Source organism: Saccopteryx bilineata, chromosome 4, assembly GCF_036850765.1.
Source record: "Saccopteryx bilineata isolate mSacBil1 chromosome 4, mSacBil1_pri_phased_curated, whole genome shotgun sequence".
Lineage (NCBI taxonomy): Eukaryota > Metazoa > Chordata > Mammalia > Chiroptera > Emballonuridae > Saccopteryx > Saccopteryx bilineata.
Genome location: NC_089493.1, coordinates 192451682 through 192476763, shown reverse-complemented (window position 1 = coordinate 192476763; position 25082 = coordinate 192451682). Strand labels below are relative to the sequence as shown.

The 25082-nt window shown below is 51.8% G+C and overlaps 1 protein-coding gene across 2 annotated transcripts in view; it reads left to right on the top strand.

The window, feature by feature from the left end:
* The window catches only part of SH3PXD2B (SH3 and PX domains 2B), a 92494-nt gene that overhangs the window by 33807 nt on the left and 33605 nt on the right, over positions 1–25082 (top strand). Inside the window, exons 3-4 of one of the 2 annotated variants that reach the window (XM_066273286.1) lie at positions 7473–7548; positions 13814–13890. In XM_066273286.1, the coding sequence (XP_066129383.1) occupies positions 7473–7548; positions 13814–13890 (153 nt within the window). Of the gene's footprint in view, positions 1–7472; positions 7549–13813; positions 13891–22560; positions 22676–25082 lie in introns of those variants that run through there. The other variant, XM_066273288.1, reaches the window with a different exon arrangement.

The window sequence follows — 25082 nt, the reverse complement described above, 5'->3', positions numbered from 1 at the left end:
AGGTGTGGCTGGATCTGGGGACCACCGTGTCAATTGGACCCACTTTTCTGTACTTGACTTTCTTCATGTCTAGGCAGGATGTTGCCTGGTGTCGTGGCGGCCACGGGTTCAAACTGTATCCAGCAGGTCCGCTCAGTGACTTCGAGGAGAAGAGAACACTCCAACCGTTTAAGCAAAGGTCACATTGGTTCATCTTGGGTGGATGGCCAGCCAGTCAGGGCCGACCCAGGGCTGCAGTGAAATGAGCATCACGCTACTGTGTGTTGAGTCACAGAAGGTTCCCCAGAAGATATCAGAGAACTGCTTTCAAAGAAGGGGAAGTAGCCTGTAGGTGACAGGACACAATAAATGTCCCCTCTGGTAAAGGCAGGACATTCAGGCAGAGGGAGCAGTCCACAGAGAGGCCACCTTGGGTAAGACAGGAACGTGACTTCTCCCCTTGGCGGGGAAAAAGGACTTAGTCACTAGCAAGAATGTCCCCTTTATGACCATTCACCTCCTGATGTGATTTCCCGATTCTCTTATCTTAGAACAGCTGGACCCTGATAGGCCCGTCACTGCTGGGTGACATCTGGCCACGTGTAGGTGTAGGCAGTAGGGCCCTGGGCTTGGAATGAGGAGCCCTGGTTTGAGGTCCCAGCTGTCTCTCTTACCAGCTGTGTGGCCTTGGGCCAGCCTCTCTGCCCCTCCCTTTCTGCCCCTGGTTCATTGTGTCCACAAGCAGAGGATTCTGGCTGCCGCTATACCCAGCACTCTCCTCAGGGACCTGTGGTGTTCAGAAAGGGACTTCCGTGCCAGCCAGGGAGCTCAGGCAGGGCTGGCTTCCTGAAGGAGGTAACATTTAAGCAGGGTCTTAACAATGAATAAAGCGTTGACCCACAGACAGGATGAGGGAGGACATCCCACATACAGCAGTGGTAACCAACCCCCAGGCCGCGGACCGATACCGGTCCGTGGGCCATTTGGTACCGGTCCACAGAGAAAGAATAAATAACTTATATTATTTCCGTTTTATTTATATTTAAGTCTGAACGATGTTTTATTTTTTTAAAATGACCAGATTCCCTCTGTTACATCTGTCTAAGACTCACTCTTGACGCTTGTCTTGGTCATGTGATATATTTATCTGTCCCACTGTAAAGACTGGTCCGTGAAAATATTTTCTGACATTAAACCGGTCCGTGGCCCAAAAAAAGGTTGGGGACCACTGGCGTAGAGGTCACCAGGTGCGCAAAGGTGCCAGTGTGTGAGGGAGCAGGACTTGTAGCTGGGCCACTCTGCCCAGCGGGGAGCTCGTGGGAGATGCACCAGCCCCACATGTCCCATAAGCAGGAAGACTGCACGCTGTGGGGACCCAGAAAGGGCTGCTTCTTGCGGGAGGAGCTGTTTCATGAACGCGTCAACTCACAGAGCTGACAGCGCGCTAGAGGCTGCATCTTGAGCTGTGCCATCATCTCTCCCCGGGGAAGGGGACTCAGATCTGGAGGCAGGACAGGTTGTCCCAAGTCACACCGCAGATATCCTGTGTTTCCCGTTTCGGTGGATCTAGGACTGACCTGTCTCCCTGAAGAGAGGTCAACAGCCCACGTGCACTTACGAGCTTTGGAGACTGTCCGGGAGCCCCCGTGTTCCATCACAGAAGCCAAAGGGAAGGGAACGCGGTCTCCCCTCTTTTCTGGGTGCAGGTGTTGGGGTGGCAGAACTGAAGAGTCCTTACTCGCGCTCGGTTTCCAGCGAGACCTCAGCCACCACCTGCTAGGATTGCACCAACCATATTTATCCAAATGCAACCGTATTTATCCAAACACTGCCTTTACCGAAACCTCAGATACACTTGTCTCCCCCAGATGTGAGCTTATGAAATCGGGCTGTGCCTCTCACATGTTGCACACACTCCATGAGATGCTTTTTCCCTTCCATCGGAAAAACTGTTGCCATGGCAACAATGTGTCGCTGAAGAAATACGATAGTGGCCTTTTCCCACAGTTGGCTCTTCTTTATTTGTAAAATAGGAAGAGGCAGTACTGTGTTGGTCAGTTTTGTCTGAATCCAACCCAGGTCCTGTTGGCTGCCACCTGGAATGTAATTTCTCCTCTCCTGGACAATGGCTGGCTGAATCAGTTAACCATTTTTTTCTTCATTCATTTGTTTATTCAGTGATTCATTCATTCTTTGCAGAAATATCTGCCACGTGCCTATGACATAACAACGAGGAGTGGTGAAGGGGGTCAGGATGAGGACACGCTGCCCCGGGCTGGGGAGGGGCAGTAAGGATGAGAAGTGGGCAGACCAGAGGGGCTTGGGCATGTCCACCGGGACCCCAGGTCACGCCGACGTTCAGGCAGATCAGCTCATCAGGGGGACAGCATTGCCGAAGATAACCCACCACGTGTGTAGCACAGGCCCAGGTGCGTCACCACGTCCTGCTCTGAGGACCACGTGGCTTCCCGTCAGCCAGCAGCTGCATGTGACAGTCACCCCGGCCTTTCTTCACAGCCTGCCCTGGCTATTCTGGGACATGGGGCTCTGGTGAGACTGAGGGAGTCCAAGTCCAGGCCTCCGCTAACACGAACCACGTGTGAGCCTCCACGCCAGCTTCCACGGTATTTTCCTTGGCCGGCGCGTCTCCCTTCCCTCCACCACAAGCCGGGGTCCTGAAAACTGCTGATGGAGAGTTCTCTCATTCCCGCGGAGGCTTGTGATGCGGCCGTTTGACGTGGCACCCTCTCCCTTCCTAACCCCGCCCCGCCACCCCCGCACGGCTCTCTTTCCTCCTCGGTTCCGGTCCTCCCCACCCTGAACACCACCTCCTTTTATTTCTGGGGGCAGGGGCGTGGTTGTCTGGTTTCCAAGAATAATGAATCTGGTTGGGCTTTGCGGGGTATTCCTCTAGTCCTGCTGCTGCAGACAGCCTGGGTCGGGGTCTCCCTTGGAGGGTCCGTCCGGAATGCTTTCTGTTTCAAAGTCTGTGGTGGCCACATGTGACAGTTCCCTGGATAGAAGCAGCTGGTGGCCGGTGAACCTGGACACATTACAACCAACAGCAAAATAGCTCCCCAGTCCCTGAGTATAGCAGGTACCATTGGTCAGATGATAAAGAAAGTGACGTAAAACCCGGTCCGGCCAAGAGAGGAGGCCAAGTCTTAGGGTCCAGCCCTGTCCTGTTCAGGTGCTTCCCGCGAGTCACGTGAGGCTATTTAGATGTAGATTTAAATGAATTAAAATGAAATAAAATTAAAAGTTGAGTTTCTCAGTCACATAAGTCACGGGGCTCCCGTCGGGGACAGCACAGATATAAAACATTTCCGTCAGGGCCGAAAGTTCTATTGGACAGCCCAGTGCTGGCCACTGAGGGTACTTGGATAGTCTGAGTTTTGCTGACCTTAAAACACGGCCTCAGGATGGAACGGTAGTCAGTCTTCAAAAGGAAGGACAGGCCCTGGCCGGTTGGCTCAGTGGTAGAGCGTCGGCCTGGCGTGCAGAAGTCCCGGGTTCGATTCCTGGCCAGGGCACACAGGAGAAGCGCCCATCTGCTTCTCCACCCCTCCCCCTCTCCTTCCTCTCTGTCTCTCTCTCCCCCTCCCGCAGCCGAGGCTCCATTGGAGCGAAGATGGCCCGGGCGCTGGGGATGGCTCCTTGGCCTCTGCCCCAGGTGCTAGAGTGGCTCTAGTCGCAACAGGGCGACGCCCGGAAGGGCAGAGCATCGCCCCTTGGTGGGCAGAGCTTCGCCCCTGGTGGGCGTGCCAGGTGGATCCCGGTCGAGCACATGCGGGAGTCTGTCTGACTGTCTCTCCCCATCTCCAGCTTCAGAAAAATACAAAAAAAAAAAAAAAAAAAAAAAGGGAAGGACATTCTAACAACACATGATACATACAACAGGAATGAACCGTGTAGACCTGCTAAGTGAAATAAGCCAGCCACCAAGAACAAATACTGTATGATTCCACTTCCCTGCGATACCTAGATTAGTCAGCCATTTTTGTCGAGTCAGGAAGTAGGATGGTGGTTGCCCAGGGCTGAGAAGGGGAATGAGGTGTTGTTGTTTCATGGAGGTAGAGTGTCAGTTTAGGGTGACAAAGAGGTTCTGGAGATGGATGGTGGTGATGGTTGCACAACAATATGAATGTACTTAGTGCCACTTATGTGTTCACTTAAAGTGGTTGAGATAATCAATTTTATATTATGTATAGTTAACACAATTAAAAAACCACACACACACTCTCACAAACTAATAAAAATTATTCCCCAATAATTTTCCAAATAAGATACTCGTTATGGGCAGAGTACAAGGATGGTGGATTTCGTGTAGAGCACTAGGATGTCCCCAAAGAGTTCACACTCAGCACTCATTTGCACAACCACCCTGCCTGGCAGGCTGTGCTCCTCATTCTGCAGCTGGTAAGTCAGACTCGAGGGGCAAGACGTCTGGCTGAGGACACACAGCTGGCACAAGGAGGCTTCGGGATCAAACTCACCGCTGTCTAGCCCCCACGGGTCAAATATCTGTGGTTAGACTATGCAGCATTAAACCCAGGTCTGCTGCCTCAAATTAATAAATAACACTTCTGCATTTTGGGCCATGCTTCTCTGGGTAGAAGTAAGTCAGGACAAAGCACAAGAGTAACTCCCTAAGGGAGCATGGTGAGGACCACAGAGAGGACTGAATGACAGCCTTAGCGTGTACATCGAGGAGGCCCAACAGGAACCCACCAGAAGTCCCTTCTGTGGTGTCCCAACGTTGTCATGAATAAAGTTGAGAAGGGGAAAAGAAGATAGCTTTAGACAAAACCCGTGAGTCCTTAAGACACTTGATAGCCGAGACTAGGATTCCACTTCCTCTGTAGGATTCCATTTCTGCTTTTCAGTAGGAAGTGCGCTGTCGGCCTGTGGAGGGGGGAGGGAACTTTCCTCACTGCGGGCTGATGAGCTGATTTCCCTGTGCAGGGGCGCTTCCGAAACTGCTGGAGAGAGGGACCCTAGGGAAGGAGAATGGCATTTAGATTGAGGTGTGTGAACTGCTTCGACCACCACTTTGCAGTGTGACCTGAGCCAGTTTGCTGTCCCTTTCTGCTCCCGTTCCCTCACCTGTGACATGGGGTTCGTGCCTCTGTTTCACAGGGTTATTGTGAAGGTCAGATACAATCACGTGTATGAGAACTGTCGACTGCCAAACAAAGGTTCATAGTCGTTACCCGTTCTTATTTAAGATGAGTAATATGAAGCTTATTAAATCAGGGGTACTGGGCAAACGTCTCCTGAAGCTGCTCCCCCCACCCTCCCCCGAATTTCACTCGGTTGTATTCTTTGCTTCTATCAGTTTTTATTGCGTGCCTGCCGTGTGCCGGTTCTGAAAGGGAACCAGCGTGTCCCAGCGAGGCCGCTGCGGCCTCAGCAGATGCTGAATGACGTGGACCAAGCACTTCCTCACCCCCCCCCAGTACAGAGCAGGGACCGTGGGAACCCACAAATAAATCCACAGCCTTGGATAGTCTGAGTTTTGCTGAGCCTGACCCTCCCTACCCGGGGGTGTCGCATCACAGTACTGGGGAGGCAGGCAGCTCCAGCCTGGGTGAACGGCCCTGTTTCCCGAGGGCTGCGGAGCAGTCCTGTTACACTGTCCCCGTGGCATCTCAGAGGTGGGTGACGTCTCCGCGGAGGAGCGCATGAGCTTTGGACTCTGGCCCCGTCTCCTGCTGGCCACAGGCTCACCGAACGAACGTGTCTCCACCTCCCAGATAGTCAGGTCCACCCTGAAGGAGTATGGGGAAGCTTGGGTGAGAGGATGTGTCTAAAGAATCTGGTCCACGCTTGGCACATGTGCACGTCTCTCTTCTCCCCTGCTTCCGGTCTTCTCCTCCCCCCGCCTCCCACGCCCACCCCGCAGCTGTGCGTATTTTTCCCGGGCTGTTCGAAGCTTCTGTCCCTCTGCTTGAATCCTGGGCCCATGGGCTGGTCAGGATGGGTCAGGATGTGCTGCTATGACATGTGGCCTCAGTATTCAACGAGGGTTTATTTCTCACTCGGGCTGCATGTCCATCAGAGGTTGTCAGGGACCCGGGACCCTCACTCCAGGTCCCTCACTTGTCAAAGAAGCCACTCTCGGGAGTGTGGCCTGTCTCCATGGCAGAAGGAAGTGGAGAGCGGTGAGTCACGCACCACTCATAACTCTTCCACGCCGAGTGACGCATGTCTCTTCTGCTCACATTTCATTGACCACATCCCACTTCAAGGGGATTAGAGAGGTCCAAATCCACCATGTGCTCCAGGGAAGGACCAGAAATCTAATGACAGCATTCATGATTCCACAACCCAGCTTTAATCTATAAAGTAACCCTGCCCGTCAGTGTCGTTATGACCAACTTAAAGATGAGGCTCAAGGTATGTCCCTTCCCTATGACCGCAAGTAGCAGATCTTTTGTGATTTGGTATATTAAATCAGATAGTTCACATTCATTCCTTGAAAGATCAGAGAGGCACTCACGTCACTATTAAAGGTTTTCGTTTGGGGTACTCCGTGTCCGTACCTCCTCTGTCCCCACGGCAGCCTCCACCTCCCTCTCACGGTGCTCCTCACACCACCCGGCAATGGTCAGTTTCCTTTTCAGCCTCCACTCTCTAGACCAGGGGTCCCCAAACTACGGCCTGCGGGCCACATGCGGCCCCCTGAGGCCATTTATCCGGCCCCCACCGCACTTCCGGAAGGGGCACCTCTTTCATTGGTGGTGAGTGAGAGGAGCACATTGACCATTTCATTAGCCAAAAGCAGGCCCGTAGTTCCCATTGAAATACTGGTCAGTTTGTTGATTTAAATTTACTTGTTCTTTATTTTAAATATTGTATTTGTTCTCATTTTGTTTTTTTACTTTAAAATAAGATATGTGCAGTGGGCATAGGGATTTGTTCATAGTTTTTTTTATAGTCTGGCCCTCCAACAGTCTGAGGGACAGTGAACTGGCCCCCTGTGTAAAAAGTTTGGGGACCCCTGCTCTAGACTGTGCGTCTGTCATCGCCAAACACTGTGGGCCGGGACCGAGCCAGGCGCGGAGCTCTCTGTTGAGCCAACCTGGGGAACGCTTAGTGGGGCGGGGGAGCGTAATGATCGAATCTCAGGGGTTTGCTCCTCAACAGCACCTGGCAGTTCTTAGGAAACAGGATGACCCGCCCTCCGTGGAATCCTGGTGGCCCCGGAGACATTGTCACATTGCAGTTCCTGTGGCTGGAGGCCTCTGGAAAAACCTACAATGATCTCTTCCCAGCTCTGGGCCTTCAGGTATCTGGCAGCTGTGGACAGAAAGAATTGTTTCTGTCCTGGCCAAATCCTAGGTCCCATTGACATGGCTTCCCCCATTGGGTTGGGTTTCTGAAAAGCTTGACAAAGTGAGCTTCTGTGGACCAGGTCACATATTACAGGTAATTCCTTCACAGGTCAGAGGTCCACTTATCATGACCTTTGGTCTTCTCCCCCCTTACAGATGCAGATGTTGGACAAATTTCCCATGGAAGGAGGGCAGAAGGACCCCAAACAGCGGATCATTCCCTTCCTGCCAGGTAGGGGGCACGCGCTCTGTGACGGGTCCTGTGCGGGAGCCGGTGTGGCTAGGGATCCGAGCTCGTCCTGTTTGGTTCACTGACCCAGTGACCAGAGCCTCAGTCAGTTATGGAAATCAGTGACTAAGGAGAGTCTATGCCTTGGGGTTGCAGATGCTGCATCATTTATTAGCTAAGACAAGACACTTCACCTCTGGGAGCCTCAGTTTCTCCTACCTCTAACACGGGCATAATTCAGCCCATAAACTTTTCTACTGAGTGGCAGCTAGGATAGCGACCATGCCCGTTTTCTGTTGCTGTGTAATGAATTGCCACCAATTTAGCGGCTTGAAAAATCACCTATTTATTACCTCACAGTTCTCTTGGTCAGAAGTTCCAGTGGGCTTGGCTGGGTACTCCTGTTTAAGGTCTCACAAAGTCTGGACTGGGCTGGGCTCTGAGCTTACCTGGAAGATAAGAGTTGGGGAAGAATTCAGTTCCTTGCCCCTCTGGAACCGAGATGCCTGTTTCCTCGCTGACCGTCTGCCAGGCTCCCGGCTTCTGGGGGCGGCAGCCCCTCCTACCTTCAGGCCAGCGGTGAGGCATTGAGTCTTTCTCGTGCTTTACAAGTCTCTGACTGTCCCTTCTGTGACCCGTCGGGAGAAAGCCGTTTGCTTTGAAGGACTCTTGTGATTACGCTGCCCTGCACCGCCACCGGCGAATGCAGGATAATTCCCTCTCTCAAAGTGAACCAGGCGTGTCGTGTAACAGGGTTCCAGCAGAGAGATCCCATCACAGTCCCAGGCTCAGGGGCTGGGAAGGGGAGGGTGTCTTTGGAGGGCCAGTTTACAAATTCCACCTGGTTGCCTACCCTGGACCTTCTGAGCGCCAGGCACCATGCCAGGCACTGGGGAAGAGATCATGTAGTAATGGCCCCTGCTCTTCGGGGTGTTCATATACCTCCCTCCTCCCCTCTCCCCCCCAAATTTCCTACCAAAGGAATAGCTTCAGGCCTCAGCTCAAAATTTGGGCTGCCCAAACCCGTGCTATTGTCTCAGTAGCTCCCGTTGGTTGGAGTTGACCCTGTGCCAGTGGCTGAGCTAAGTGCTTTATATTCATTGCCCCACTAAGTCCCCAGAGCCGCCTTGCAAGGTAGGGGCGGCTGTGCCCGTCTCAACAGTTGCAGACACCGAAGCGCAGAAAAATGAGAATGGCTTGTACAAATAAATGGCAGAGCCGGGATTCAGACACGGGTCTAGTTGGCTCCAGAACTTGGGCCCGCAGTCTAGAGGCCTGAGTTCAGTTCCCAGTGCTTCTCATCCACTCTGTCACCTTGGGTGAATTACCTCAGCACGCTGAGCTTCATTGCTTCTTTGCAAATTGGCGCTAATAACGGTGCCTGAGTCACAGGGTCGCTAGGAGGGTCAGGCGAGCGCCCGGCACCGCACTAGCGGCAACCCAGCGCTGCCCGGGACGTCTGTGTACTGAGATAATCGGCAAACTGACGATCACCCTGAACCACAGGTCCTCGGAGCTGGGAGGGCCTTCAGATCTTTTTCACGTTGCATAAGAAGGAGCAAACCCAGCAGTAGTTGGGGGGGGAGATCTCCCCGGGTCCCACGGGAGCTCAGGCTCCTCACACCCTCTCCAGGGTTCTGCCGTTGGCACCCGAGTGGGTTCTTCCAGATGCCATCATTGCTGGGCGGGTGCAGAGGCAGGCTGGATGTGTCTGCCAGGCCCCCATCTGCTCGGAGGATCATCCGCCTGAAAAGAGCTAATGTTTTGAGTTCTTCCATGGGGAAAGTGTGCAATCGCACTGGAATTTTCTTCCCTCTTGGAGAACAGCGGGAGTGCCAGCAGCAGCCGCCAGATGTCAGCGCTCCAGAGCACGTGCTCTGGAGTCGAACAGACCAGCCCCGTGACCTCAAGTGGACGGCGTCCACCCTGCCCCCCCCAGCCGCACCCCCCTCCCTGCTGAGCCTCAGCTTCCACATCTGTGCAGTGGGGCGGGATCCCGCCTTCACAAGCTCCTCTCCCGGAGACATCGTGGGTTCTCAGGAAAGGCAGGAACAGGGTCCCGTGACGTCCCCGGGGAATTTTCTTGGTGTTTTAGATCATGAGGTCGTACCTCACACGGTCAGTCCGAGTATTCAAATTGACCTGGGCTCCACGTGTAGGTTTTTCTCCAAGGAAGAAGGCAGGGAAAGTCTTGACTGGGCGAAAGGCAAACCCAGCTCTGGAAACACTTCCCAGGACGGGAAAGAACTTGAGCCGACCCTCTCCCAAGCCCCTGAAGGCTTTCGTGGTTACGTAATTCTTTTCCACCCACGGATTCATGAAAATGCTGTTGTCAAGGACTCAGCCCAGTTTCCCGGCCCAGGACACCCACTGTGGCTCGGATAGCCCCCTTGGGCCCCGGACGCCTGGAGTGTCCCTTCTCCGGCCACCCCTTAGCTTTTCCTTGAGGTCTAGGCCGAGGTCAGGGACCCGTGGGAGGAACGTCCCCTCTCCTAGGGGTCCCTTTTCTGTCACGAGGGCCAATGGCCACACGTCAGGCAGAACAAAAGCGGGTCTAATGCGCGCACAAAGGCCGGGGGAGGGGAGAGCCGCCCTGTGCAATTTTCCACCCCAGTCAGAACTAGGGGAGCCAACTTGGCAGAGGACGCAGCTTGAAAATTAAAAATTACAGTTTGGCCTTCCTCCACAGTGGAAAACAAAAGCCGGCCGTTCCCACCGAAGGCTGTTCTCCGCTCCGAGGACCCTTTCCACCCCAGGCAGGCTGGCGGCGGCGAGGGCTGGGCTGGGCGCAGGCTCGCTCGCCCTCCTCTGCATGACTCACACCGAAACATTGCATCTCAGGTGCAGACAAGGGGCCGTTGCCCCGTCGTGTCTTTGACCTGGACGCGCTGGCCTCACAGTTGCACCCTGTGGCCGGGGACCGAGCAGCGGCTCCGGCTCGGTGGCCGCAGAAGGACGAGTTCACCCTATGGGAGGCGGGTCTTAAGAAACCGAGGTCTTCCGTGCAGAGTGTAATGCAGGGTCATCTAAAGTGTTTGGAAAAATAAAGCAGAAAGCGATTACCCTCTCGTGTGGGTCTGTAAGCCCTGCGCTGGGCGCGTAATGGGATGGCCACGAAGGGGTGGGGGCTACGCCCCCATTTTACAGATGGGGAGACTGGGCTCTGGACGTCCACGCGTTTCCCAAGGCGGCGCAGTCAGCACAGGGCAGCCCCAGGATTCGCACAGGCTTCCTGTCCCACTGAGGCCGCACAAGGAGGGGAGATGCCTTCCTCACACTGAGGTTGCCGAGTTCTCTGTCCTTACCTCTCAGCCCCTGCAGGCCTACCCTGAGCGAATTCCCGGTGTTGGGGGAGGCCCTGGCCGCCTTGCTGATGAGGGTGGAGGGTGGGGGGGTCTAGCACTACGCCTGCTGTCAGTATTCTGAGCGGGTTCACCGCCTGCTCAGTGCTCTGACCCTTCCTCTGACTTATCAGCAGGGGGGAAATTACAGCCACAGGGGACCAAGTGTTTTCCGGAGGGACGCCTCTCCCTCTCCGGTTCTGAGCCGGGGATTAGAGGGCAGAGAGCATTTGTTAGGCGAGATTTCTCTTCACAGACATCCATCCCTTCCTCAGGGCTCAGGACAAGCCTAAGGGTTCTCACAGTGACTGGAGGTGGGGGAGGGGGCTGCCAGCCCACTGGGTTTGGGCTTGGGACGCAGGCATCCTGCACTGCTGGGGGGGGGGAGGTGCTCCCACCCAGGGAAGGACTGCTCACCCAAAGTGTCAGCAGGGTCTCTCCCCCCGTTGGTGGACAGTGACGGTCAGCGCCAGGAGGGCAGACTCCCAGCGTGGACGCACAGAGGGTTCGTGGAGAGACTGCACCCACCAAGTGGATGAGGGGTCGCAGCCAGTTCCCGGCAGCCAAGTTGCAAACCCTTCCCGCTTTGTGGCGTTATTTGCTTTTTTTTTTTTTTTTAAACCAAATGACGAACATTTTCTGATTCAGGAAGCTGTTAAATGTTTATGGTAGGAACTTTGGCAAAAGTATGAAGAAAACAAAACATCTCTTTCTTCCACCCCTCAGAGATCAACACGCTGAACCCTAGATTTTCTTCTAGATTTTTCTTTCCTAACAAGCATGGAGTATCAGAAATTTGACCAACTCCTAAGCAGAATTAAAACTATCACCATCATAAAGAAAGAAGATTCTTACTTATTAAGACATATAGGAATACGTAATTTATCTCTCTGGGTTATTTTAATTGGAACTGAGCAAAAAAAAAAAAAAGACAATTAAGCTGATCATATCTACCTAATTTCATTTTTCTTTTCTTTCTTTTTTTTTTTTACTTAGAGACAGGGACAGACAGACGTAAGGGAGAGAGATGAGAAGCATCAACTCATAGTTGTGGTACCTTAGTTATTCATTGATTGTTTCTCATTTGCACCTTGACCAGGGGTCTCCAGCCTAGTCAGTGACCCCTTGCTCAAGCCAGTGACCTTGGGCTCAAGCCAGTGACCTTGAGCTTCAAGCCAGTGACCTTTGGGCTCAAGCCAGTGACCATGGTGTCGTTTCTATGATCCCACGCTCAAGCCGGCGACCCTGTGCTCAAGCTGGTGAGCCCCCGATCAAGTCAGCAACCTTCGGGTTTTGAACCTGGATCCTCAGCATCCCAGGCTGACGCTCTATCCACTGTGCCACCGCCTGGTCAGGCCCTGATTTCCTAATAGTGCTTTTGCACCTAAGAGCAAGTGGATTATTTTAAATGTTGAATTAGCTAAATGGTCCGTTGGGGCACAGCTCTCCCTTGCCAGCCTGCAGTGCAAACCTTTCAACATCGACCCACTTGTGTCCGACACCCCTTTGACTTCTGTGCTGTCGTGAAAACGCGAACCTTTCCTACCATCCTGTTCCTGCTCACCCAGGCTTGACCTGGGGAGACCGCAGGCTCACAGGAGCCATGTTGGAACAGTGCTTCATCTCTCCCCGCCCTGCCAGCCGGGTGACCCACACTCCTCTCCTTGACCTCAGACCAGAATGGTGAAACTTGTAGCGTGTCTTCGTGCTCTGCTGTGTGGCGAGCTGCGGTCCCCCGTGCTTTCCTCTTTGACCCCTGGACACCTCCCGGGGGCTCTGCATACGCGTGTCTGAGGGGCCTGTCTCCCTCTCCCACCTCTTTGGCCCTCTGTGATGTCTTTTTGCTGACTTTGCCCACCCCTGCCTGTGTGTGGCACATGCAGAGCCTCGAGCCCCGGCTGGCTAATCCTGGGTACGGGCACTTGGCTGCCATCTCCTGGTGGGACTCTTGGGAACCCACAGATTTGCTGTAAGCAGACCTGACCCATAACGTTTCAGGGTCTTGGCTATTTCCAGGGACCTTGGGTGACATCACTTACGTACTTGTCTTTGCCTGTGATGCACATCCTCTGCCTGGATGTCATATTGGAGGCTTTGGTACCTCACTCCAGGGCTCAGGATGTCACCAGGCAAGTAGTGGATGGACCCTTGGTATTCAGTGAGGTAAGAAGGCTCGAAATCCTTCTGTTGCAAACACCAGTCACGGAAGAAACTGAAGGGATTTGTCATCTTTGCATGTGGAAGCCACCTTCCCACATTGATCAGATGGTGAGGGCACAAAATTGACTAAGGCCCAGTCGGTCCCTGTGTGCAGAGCCCCACAACTGGTAAGAATGAAGGCCAGTCGGTCGAGAACGTGATACCTGCAGTCAGAAAGAAACAAACTCTGAACCCGTGTGACGTGGACACAACTTGCCCCTCAGGGCTGGTGGACGAGGTTGGGAGGCAGCATGGAGTCTGGGGAACACGAGTCTAGAGCAGAAAGGTGCCCAGGAAAGAGGACGGGGTGGTGGTGGGGGAGACTGGACTGTTCGGTTAGGACGTATCTGAGGTTCGCCATACCTCCCGGCAGCCTGAGAATCCTAGAGTTGGACAGAGGACCTCCGATCTTCATGTCTCCCTTCCTTCTTCATCGGGTAGGAGCGCCTTCCTTCCACAGATTGGTTTCAGCCTCCTTAACTCATCGACACGTATCTGCCAGGTCCCTCTCCCTCCAGCCTTTGCACTAGAGTTGTGAACAGGGTTTTGGAAGACCACGCATGGGGTCAGCCAGGCCCTGTGGATGTCCAACAGGGGATACTGATGACAGCCAGGAATTTAGGTACCAGTCAGGCCTACCAGAGACAGCCGCATCACCGCCCCCAACAGTTGGCTGAGAGCTCGTCACTGCTCCCTGACAGTGCTGTGTGTGCTCTCGTTCTGTGCAGGCAAAATCCTCTTCCGACGAAGCCACATCCGGGACGTGGCTGTCAAGCGCCTGATACCGATCGACGAGTACTGTAAGGTAAGTCTGAGAGCGGCCAGCCTCCCTGTGTCTCGTGCCGGCCCTGTGGGTGGGGAGGTTTTTTATTTTTAATTTTTTTCTTTATCTTTTCTGGTTCTAAGATGCTTATTGTGAACATCTGCACAGTTGAAAGAAACATAAAGAAATTAGAAAAAACAATCAGCTGTGATCTTTCAGCTCAGAGGCAACAGTTACGAAGGTTGTTACGTCTTTTCTTTTTCTTCTTTTTCGCTTCTGCGTGCATTTCTTTATGGTGTTGAGACCAATCCATCTATGTTATGTTTGTTGCTCTTTCTCTTTTCTTTACTATTGTAATGCACGAATTTTCCATACTGTTAAAAAAAAAATCTAATCGTCTTGAGCCTTCTGTTGCTGGCACCATAGTATCCCGCTGTGTGTGAATGAATGACCCAGAAGTTACTCAGCCAAGCTCTGCTGCTTCCACAAGGCTGCTGGTTTCCAAAGCCTCGAGTGGCTTAAAGAACAAGGAGCCTGCCTTTTGGTTATATTTTGTTTGCATTGAGGCTATGGTCGGGAAGGAAGCGTACCTTTGAGTTTGCCTAGCTTCCCTCAGCTTCGGTATTGATTTCTCTAACTTAAAAATCATAAGCCGTTGGGATGGGAAGAGGGAGGAAGAGCATGAAATACCTGAAACATGGAGTCGCAATGCTCTCTCCCCGAGATCAGGAACAGAGCAGGTCCGTTTGCTCTTTCTCATCACTCCCGTTCTACTTTGAAGTTCCAGCCAGGGTAAGCAGGCACGAAAAAAAGGCGCGGAAGGCAAAGGCGTGCAGGCTGGAAAGCAAGAAGTAAAAACATCACAATTTCACAGATGGCGTGATTCTACTATAGAAAGCCGCAAGGGACCCACAAAAAACCTATCAGAATTGATCAACGGGTTCAACAAGATTGCAGAATCCAAATCAAGATGCAAAAAAAAAAAAAAAAGATCAATGGTATGTTTAAACATATGCTGGTAATGGACAACCCAGAAATGAAAGTAAGAAGATAATTCTGCTCACAAGAGCATCAGAAATAACTAAATACTCAAAAACGAATGAATGAAAGAAGTGCAAAGTTTGTACGCTGGCATTGTGGAACATTGCAGGAGACATTTTAAAAGCTCTGAATGGGCCCTGGCCGGTTGGCTCAGCGGTAGAGCGTCGGCCTGGCGTGCAGGGGACCCGGGTTCGATTCCCGGCCAGGGCACATAGGAGAAGCGCCCATCTGCTTCTCCACCCCCCCTTCCCCTCTGTCTCTCTCTTCTCCTCCCACAGCCAAGGCTCCATTGGAGCAAAGATGGCCCGGGCGCTGGGGATGGCTCCTTGGCCTCTGCCCCAGGTGCTAGAGTGGCTCTGGTCGCGGCAGAGCGACGCCCCGGAGGGGCAGAGCATCGCCCCCTGGTGGGCAGAGCTTCGCCCCTGGTGGGCGTGCCGGGTGGATCCCGGTCGGGCGCATGCGGGAGTCTGTCTGACTGTCTCTCTCCGTTTCCAGCTTCAGAAAAATACAAAAAAAAAAGCTCTGAATGAATGAATGGAGGCACATTCCTTTTTTTTTTTTTTTTTTTTTTTTTTACAGGGACAGAGAGAGTCAGAGAGAGGGATAGACAGACAGGAACGGAGAGAGATGAGAAACATCAATCATCAGTTTTTCCTTGTGACACCTTAGTTGTTCATTGATTGCTTTCTCATATGTGCCTTGACCGCGGGCCTTCAGCAGACCGAGTAACCCCTTGCTCAAGCCAGTGACCTTGGGTCCAACCAAGCTGGTGAGCTTTTTGCTCAAACCAGATGAGCCCGTGCTCAAGCTAGCAACCTCAGGGTCTCGAACCTGGGTCTTTCTGCATCCCAGTCTGATGTTCTATCCACTGTGCCACCGCCTGGTCAGGCACATTCCGTATTTATGGGATGGAAGATCTGGTGGTTTTAAAAACAGCAGTTGTCTCCCAATTGATCTACACTCAGTATAATCTCTCGTCAAAATCCTGGCAGGTTTTTTTTTTGTAGAAATTAACAAGTTGATCCTCAAGTATTACACGGGGAAATGCAGGGGACCCGAAGTAGCCAAAACAAGTTTGGAAAAGAAGTAACTCAAAATCGGAGGGTTTGTGCTACCCATTTTCAAACCCTCCTTCAAAGCTGCTGTAACCACGATAGCGCAGTACTGTCATAAAGATAGGCATACAGGTCACTGGAACAGAACTGAGAGTCTAGAAGGAAATTCTTACACACTTCAACAAAGGGACCCAGAAATTCAATAGGCAAGAAGAATCTTTTTAACGGACAGTGTGGGTTAATAAAACATCCACGTGCGGCCCTGGCCGGTTGGCTCAGCGGTAGAGCGTCGGCCTAGCGTGCGGAGGACCCGGGTTCGATTCCCGGCCAGGGCACACAGGAGAAGTGCCCATTTGCTTCTCCACCCCTCCACCGCGCTTTCCTCTCTGTCTCTCTCTTCCCCTCCCACAGCCGAGGCTCCATTGGAGCAAAGATGGCTCGGGCGCTGGGGATGGCTCTGTGGCCTCTGCCTCAGGCGCTAGAGTGGCTCTGGTCGCAACATGGCGACACCCAGGATGGGCAGAGCATCGCCCCCTGGTGGGCAGAGCGTTGCCCCATGGTGGGCGTGCCGGGTGGATCCCAGTCGGGCGCATGCGGGAGTCTGACTGTCTCTCCCTGTTTCCAGCTTCAGAAAAATGCAAAAAAAAATTAAAAAAAAAAAAAAAAAATCCACGTGCAAAAAAATAATAATAATAACTTGGATCCTTACCTGACATCCTGCATAAAACATCAACTCAAAGTGGATCACTGACCTAAACAGAAGAGCTAAAACTTCTAGAAGAAACCATGAAAAAATCTTTGGGACCTTAGTTTAGGGAAAGAGTTCTTAGCTACAATACCAAAAGACAAAAACTGTCAAGTTTGACTCCATTAAACTTAGAAACTTCTGTACTTTAATGAAGAGAATGAAATAATGTCCCACAAATTAGGAGGAAATATTTGTAAGTCATCTATATATGATCAGGGACTTGTTAATAGCACTAGATAAAGAACCCTTGCAACTCAGTAATCAAGACAGCCCAGCATGACCAGGCAGGCTATGGCGCAGTGGATAGAGCGTCGGACTGGGATGCCGAGGACGCAGGTTTGAGACCCCCAAGGTCGCCAGCTTGAGCACAGGCTCAGCTGGTTTGAGCAAAGCTCACCAGCATGAATCCAAGGTCTTTGGCTCAAGCAAGGGGTCACTCGGTCTGCTGTAGCCCCCCGGTCAATGAACGACTAAGGTGTCACAACCAAAAACTGATGATTGCTGCTTCTCATCTCTCTCCGTTCCTGTCCGTCTGTCCCTATCTATCCCTCTCTCTGACTCTCTCTCTGTCCCTGTAAAAAAAAAAAAAAAGACAGCCCAGCATGAAAGTCAGTAAAAGATTTGAATGAAAGGAAGATATGCCATGGTTAATGTGCACAGGAAAAGAGGTTCAACATCATTAATCATTAGAGCAGTGCAAAAATAAAACCATGAGATACCAACACGGCCACCAGAATGTCCATACACGGCAAGACAGACAAGGCCGAGGCTTATTGACAGTGTGGGGCAAGCTGCCGCCCTCTTTCTGGTGGAAACATGTGATGGGAAGCCGCCTCGGAAAACAGGTTGGCAGTTCCTTCAGAAGTGAAATTTATGCCCCTGGATGGGGAGCTCAGTTGGTTATAGCATCATCCCAAAGCATAGAGGTTGCCGGTTCGATCCCCTGTCAGGGCACATGCAGGAACAGATTGATGTTTCTCTCTCTCTCTCTCTCTCTCTCCCCCTCTTTCTCCCTCCCAGCCTCTCCTTTCCTTTCTTGCTAAAATCAATCAATAAATTTTGTTTTAAAAGTGAAATTTATCACCTGACCACTCCTAGGTCAGGTGATAAATTTAATACTCAAGAAAATTAAAAACTTCCATTCACACAAAGACTTGGATGCAAATGGTTCATCGCAGTATTAATTCATAATAGCCACAACTGGAGACAATTCAGATGCCCCTCCTTGGGGACCAGATAAAATGTGGAATGGCCATGCCGTAGAATGCTATTTGACAATAAAATGTCGTGAGATACCAATCAACACTGCCACACGGATGCGTCTCAGAAACAGGAGGCTACATGGGAAGAGTCAGCTGAAAAACACCGCATTGTGCATGATTTCATTTACATAAAATGTGCAGAAAAGGCAAATTTCTAGAGACAGAAAGCAGATCAGTGGTTTTCTGGGTCTGGATCTGTTGCAAATGAGGGTGGGGGAATGTTTGAGGTGACGGAAAGTTCTAAAACGAGACTGTGGTGGCGGTTGCACAACTCGGTAATTTACCGACTATCACTGAATTGAGCGTACTTATCACGGGTGACTTTTATGGTTCATAAATTATACTTTAATAAATCTTAAAAAATGTAGGCGGGGGGCGGACAGTGAGGGGAGAGATGATCCTTCTCAGGGCACGAGACGTCGGGAAGGGGTAGAAGATCACTCCTGATGGCTCGTCTGCTCTTTGCCGGACTGGACCTCGTTTCCTCTCTCCCGTGACCGTGACGAGTAGGTTTTATGGCTCCGTCGCGTAGCTGAGGAGATTGCAGGCCTGGCCAAGCTACTCACCCACAGCAGTGTTGGCGGGTTGGAGAGTTGAACCCAGGCCTTGGCACTCACAGACCACTCACGGCCTCTCTAAGAAGGTAAAAGTCCAAGCCCTGGCTAGATAGCTCGGTTGACTAAGAGCATAGTCCCGAAACACGGAGGTTGTTAGTTCGATCCCCGGTCAGGGCACGTGCAGGAACAGATCGATGTTCCTGTCTCTTTCTTGCTCTCTGCCTTCCTCATTCTAAAGTCAATAAAATAAACATTTAAAAAAAAAAAAAGTAAAAATTCAAGAGGCTGAAATATTTAAGCATGTATTTCATAGAGGCAGGAACACTCAGACTTTTCTCCCTTCGGGGGATAGAGCCTTAAAAAGAGATTGGGGGGGAGGGGGCAGGGGGCAGGGACAGTCATTCAGGAACAAAGACCCCGCTCCTGTCTCCCGGCTCCCAGAGGAAAGTTCCGATGTCTTCCTCTGGTCCCTTCCCAGACGTCAAAAAACTAAATTCCCTTTGTCCGAGTCCCTGTTGGCAAGGACTTTGGACCCTTGGGCTCACCCTGCCCAGCTGGGAAGTTGGAGCTGGCACCTCGCCCAGAAACGGCTGTCTCTCAGCCCAGCGGTCCTTCTCCAGCGTCCTCCCCCAGCCCACCCAGCTTCTCTCCAGAACCACGGTTTTCTCACGCCCAGGACGTCACGAGCCCTGGACATCTAGATTTGGGAAAGGAGACTTAATATCCTGACGGGAGAAGGAAGAGCAGCAGCTGCGTGCATGTGGCTGGGGCTTGGGACCATCTGGAGAGGATGGATTCTCCTGCAAGAAACACAGGGAAGGAACCACTGTTCGGCGGGCCACGTGGGAGTGACCGCCCCCCGCCGCTGAGGCAGTGTAAGAGGCAGGGAGGATATTCTGGGATTTTTGGCTTTGGCCACATTTCCTGGGCTTGACTTCAAAGGGGCTGCCTTGCGGGAAGGAGATGAAACTGTCCCTTTTGTCTCAAGGTGCGTGAAGTCTATCGTAGCATTTGGTGTCTGTTCATGTCACTGTTGTAAGCTGACTTAAGCCAGTAAGATCTGTTCCCTAATACCTTTATTTCAATAGAAGTTGGTGGTCTCTGCAAGATAAAGAGAGATGAGAGCTGTAGATATCCCAAAAGCCAGCTACCAGGTGTACAGCACAGTGGAAGAAATTCTCTTGCTCTACCAGATCTCTTATTAAGTTACAGTGACTGATAGACTATGGTGTTGGCACAAGGCTAGGTGATAAACCAATGGAACAAAATGGAGGACCCAGAAAGTGATCTCGTGTGTATTTGGACACTTGGGTGCTGACAGAGGCAGCCTTGCTCATCGTTGGGGAAAGGTCAGATGGTTCAGCAAACGGATATCCACATGGGAAAAAACAAAAACAAAAAAGAACCAACCTCTCCCTTGTTCCACACATGTAATTATTTCCAAGGAAATTAAAGACTAAATGTAAGAGGCAATGCTATAAGAGGCTCTAAAAGATAAAAATAGGAAGATGTCTTCTTAATGTCTAGGTGTAGAGGGATTTCTAAAGACACAAAAAAAAGTCCCAACCACTTAACTTGGCTTCATTAAACTGGAGAACTTCTGTTTATCTGAAAACAAGACAGCCAAACCCTGCCCCACCTACAAGCTTTTATTATCAAACAGCTCCCTAAACAGCCTCTCAAGTGGTATTTGGTAAGCTCCTCGAAATACCAGCTGTTTGTCCATCTGACACCACTTTGCACGAAAGCCCCCTCCCCACCTCCGGACAGATGCAACAATATCCTCACGGCAGGATCAGCTGCTCTTAGTGGTCTGACAGTAAAACCCCCACGACAAGGCAGGACACAGGCTTCAGAGTCCTAGACCCAGGCGCCATTCCGAAGGACACGCAATGCCGGGCTCACCAAGTTCTGTTCGTGCAACGGCCAGAGTGTCTAAGACTATTTCTAGAACACCACTCGTTTAACCAGTAAAGACGGCCATTTCTAAAGGTTGGTGAATAAAGCCCGTGGTGGTGGTCAGAGGTAAGGATAACCGAGGCTCTGACGGAGACTTTTCTGAGTGAGGGCTTGTGATGAGAGTCTTTTACTTGCTAAAGTCTCCATTCCCAATGAGGGGACCTCAGCTATTAACTCGTCAGCACTAGGGTGTGGCTTAACTCTAACACACACGCATTGGTAAATGTGTATGCCCATGCCACCGTATTTTAAAAGTCAAGTATAGACAGTATGACAGTGTTTATATTATAGACACTTGAGACCTCCCGGCAAGATTCTTCCCATATACTTCCGTCCGTATTATTGTTAATATTGTTCTTCACATACCCTCACTTTCTAAATGTCTTTTTAAAACATAGATATTTTAGAGGAAATTTTACGTTAGGTCCGTAAGATAAAACTGGTACCATGAACCATAAAAGTAAAGATAAATAAAAATGAAACAACAGCACCAAAAATGTTTTAAAATCTATTTACCTGCTATTACTGAGGGTCTGCAGAACCCGGCCCTGCTCTCGGGAAGCGAGTTAGAGAAGTGTTTTCTTCTGGGAATTTGACAGCGTGAGGTCTTCTGTTGGAGTCTCTCATCCACTTGCAGCTGATTTTTGCGCATAGTGTAAAACAAGGGTCCGATTGTGTTCTTCTGCAAGGGGCTGTCCGGTTTTCCCCGCACCCTTTGTGGAAGAGACCTATCCTTTCCCCATTGTGTATTCTTGGCACCTTTGTTACAGATCCATTGGCCATCCGCTGGGTGGATTTATGTCTGGGCTCTTGGCAGTGATTTTGTGGGTGTGATATCAAGAGTACAGACAGCGAAAATTAAACAAGTGCGACTACATCAAACTGAAAAGCTCTGCACAGCAAAGGAAGCAGTCAGCAGGGTGAGAAGGCGGCCTGTGACCAGGAGAGATTCTTTGCAAGGCCGCATCTCTGCGAAGGGCTTCATCTCTAAAATATGTAAGGAGGTCCTCTTGCATCTCAGTAGCAAAATCACTAATAACTCCATGAAAAACTGGGCTAAAGACTAAATAGACATTTTTCCTAATAAGATATACATATGGCCAACAGGTACATATACCAGAACATGAAAGTGTTCAGCATGAGTGATCACCAGGAAAATGTCAATCAGAAACACGAGATATAACCCCACACCTGTTAGGATGGCTATTAAAAAAAAAAAAAAAGGTGGCCCTGGCCAGTTGGCTCAGTGGTAGAGCATCAGCCTGGTGTGCAGGAGTCCCGGGTCGATTCCCGGCCAGGGCACACAGGAGAAGCGCCCATCTGCTTCTCCACCCCTCCCCCTCTCCTTCCTCTCTGTCTCTCTCTTCCCCTCCTGCAGCCAGGGCTCCATTGGAGCAAAGCTGGCCCGGGCGCTGAGGATGGCTCTGTGGCCTCTGCCTCAGGTGCTAGAATGGTTCTGGATGCAGCGGAGCGACGCCCCAGATGGGCAGAGCGTCGCCCCCTGGTGGGCATGCCGGGTGGATCCCGGTCAGGCGCATGCGGGAGTCTGTCTGACTGCCTCCCGGTTTCCAACTTCAGAAAATACAAAGGGAAAAAAAAATTGTTGGTGAGGCTCTGGAGAAATTGGAACCCCCACACACTGTTGGTGGGAATGCAAACAGGTACATAGAAAGTTGGTGGTCTCTCAAAGATAAAGACGTGAGGGCTGGAGATATCCCCAAAGCCAGCTACCAGGTGTACAGCACAGTGGAAGAAATTCTCTGCTCTACCCGATCTATTATAAAGTTACAGTGACTGACGGAGTATGGTGTTGGCACAAGGATTGGTAATAAACCAATGGAACAGAATGGAGAAGCCAGAAAGAGACCCCATGTGCATTGGGACACTTGTTACAAAATAGAACTGTCATACAACCCAGCAATCCCACTTCTGGGTATTTATTCAAAAGAATTGAAATCAGGATCTGGACGAGAAACTGTGTTTGCTATGCGTTGAAAAGGTCAGGCAGATCGAACCCCGGCTTGACCCCCCTGACCCTCGGCGTGTGCGCTACCCAAGGTCACTGCAGCTCTGCTCACTAAAAGACGGGACACGACCTAAGTGTGGTACAGACACACACCCAAATACCGTCCAGCCTTTACAAAGGAGGAAATTCTGCCGTATGTGACACCAGGGAGGGACCTTGAGGATGTTATGCTAAGCGAGGTAAGCCAGTCTCAGAAAAGCAGACACCGTATGATTCCGCTTGTGTAAGGGGTCTGAAAGAGTCAGAGTCAGAGAAGGAAAGAGTGGAGAGGTGGGTGCCGGGGGTCACGGGGGAGAGGACAACGGGGAGTCCCTGAGCAAGAGGAGGAAGCTCTGGGATCTCTGGCCACCAGCCACCAACGCTGTCCTGTGTGCCTGAAAGTTTGTTAAGAGGGTCGATCTCACGTTAAGTGTTCTCACCCCAATAGAATACAGTTTTTAAAATATACAGAGAGAGAAGTGTCAGGTTGCTGGGGCATCCTTTTGGAAGTTAAACCAGAGGGGAAGAGCCCGGAGAAGCCGCCACGCTCTCCCGGTAGCCTGGGCCCTGTTATTTCAGGTGGTCATAAGCTGACTCTGGGAATCGCCACACTGTTGTGCTTGCTTACCGTACAGGGAGCCAGAGGGTTAACTTGCTGTTATGGAACAGGCTAGCACGCGCTGGAATCATGGCAGCCGCTTCCTCGCTTACTCTGCAGCACAACCCTCCGGGCTGGGTGTGGGCTATGTTTGTTCTACAGAGGGGCGGGCTGAGGGTCAGAGAGGTGACCGGAATGGCCAGGGCCAGAATCAGGAACTGGATCTGTGTGACCTTTTAGGATTCCCCTCAGCAAGTGGGACCTGCCCTCCTCTTATTCCTGCACCGAGCAGCCGCGTCGGCCCGCGGGGCCAGGATTCCGTCCAGGACAGGGCCGAGTTTTCCTAGAGCTGCGATTGTTCGACACGATGGCCCAAACGCGAGACGGTTACTCTGGAATATTTCAGAAGCCGGGTTATTTCCCTGCCCCGGGTCGTGTTTCTGTGGGTAGCCTGTGCTTCCTGAACGAAAGGGCAAACATCAAAGCGTCCCGTGCCGCCTTGTGCTGGTAACTTGGCCTGGCTTTATGGTGTGGGGGTTCGGTTTGGCTTTCACTTCCTAGGAATTGCTCAAAACCAAGAGAGAGCTTGGCACGGTCGGGAGGTTTCTGTGGGCCTCATTGTCCCATGGTCCATTCAGGGCCTCTGCCCATTTCAGCAAGAGCACCCTGGGAGGCCTCCTCTGCGCAGAGACCATGGCCGCCTCAGGGCCCACCCAGCTCGCCCCCAATGGGCCACGTCTGGGCCTCTTCCTTATGTCACTTATCCCGTGAATTCTTTCGACCCGGTATCCAGGGTCTCCCCAGCACCGTCTGGACACGCAGGGAGGGCGCCGGAGGAGCGGTCCCATACTCCTGCCCTCTGTGGATTGGGGGTAGAAGTCCCGGATACTTCCCCAGAGCCTCCCTCTCCCCGTCTCTAAAATGGGCCAGCCGTGCCAGGAGCACAGAAGCAGCACAGACGACCGCATTTCAGGGGCCACCGAGTGCTGAGCCGACAGAAGGGATGTTGTTACTGCCGCCCCAGGGGGGGGAGCCGCGAGATTTCTGCACACGAAGCAGCCAGGACGCACCGCAGTCCAGCATGCAATCAGCCACTTCATTATGTGGTGCCGACTGCAAGAGCTGCAGGATTTCAGAGAAAGGACGCCCCCAGGGGGCCCGGACTGGGCAGGAGAAGGAATACTTGCCGCCCGGAACCAGGAAGGGGGGGGCAGAAATGGGAGGCAGGAAGCGCCCGCTCTCTCCCTCTTGGGCTCTGGCCTGGAAAATCCTGGTCCCTGGGGATTTGTTACAGAACAGGAGTTACTCCAAGGTTAATTAAAATGTCAGCAAGTCAGACGTACCAGTTCAGCATCCTTCCGCCCAGAAGGCTAGCTTGGACAGTGACCAGGAGAGGCACCGTATTACACATGTCCCTCCACCTCACAGGTTTTCCTGCTGGAGGGCTGGGGCAGGTCACAGTTGAGGGGGGGAGGGTGGAAGTGGGCTTAAACTCAGAGCCTAACTCAAAGGTCATCTGGGGTCAGCAATCTAAAAATTGATACAATGGAATATGACTTCGCCTGGAAAAGGGAGGGAATTTTATATGCTACACAGCGTGGATGAACTTTGAGGACATTACACTGAGTGAAATAAGTTGGTCCCCAAAGGACCAATTCTGGACGATTCCATTTATCCGACGGTCCTAGAGTAGTCAGATTTACACAGAGCAGGTGGTGGGGGGCAGGGGCAGGGGGAGGGGTATGGAGAGCTGTTTCACAAAGGGCAGAGTCTCCGCGGGAAGATGAAAGGGGGCTTGTGGATGACGGTGGCGGCAGCCGCACAACAGTGTGACGGCCCTTCATGCCACTGAGCTGTGCCCTTAGTGGGTAAGATGGGGAAATTTTAGGTTATGTGTATTTACCATCATTAAACTTTTTTTTTTTTTTTGTATTTTTCTGAAGCTGGAAACGGGGAGAGACAGTCAGACTCCCGCATGTGCCCGACCGGGATCCACTTGGCATGCCCAC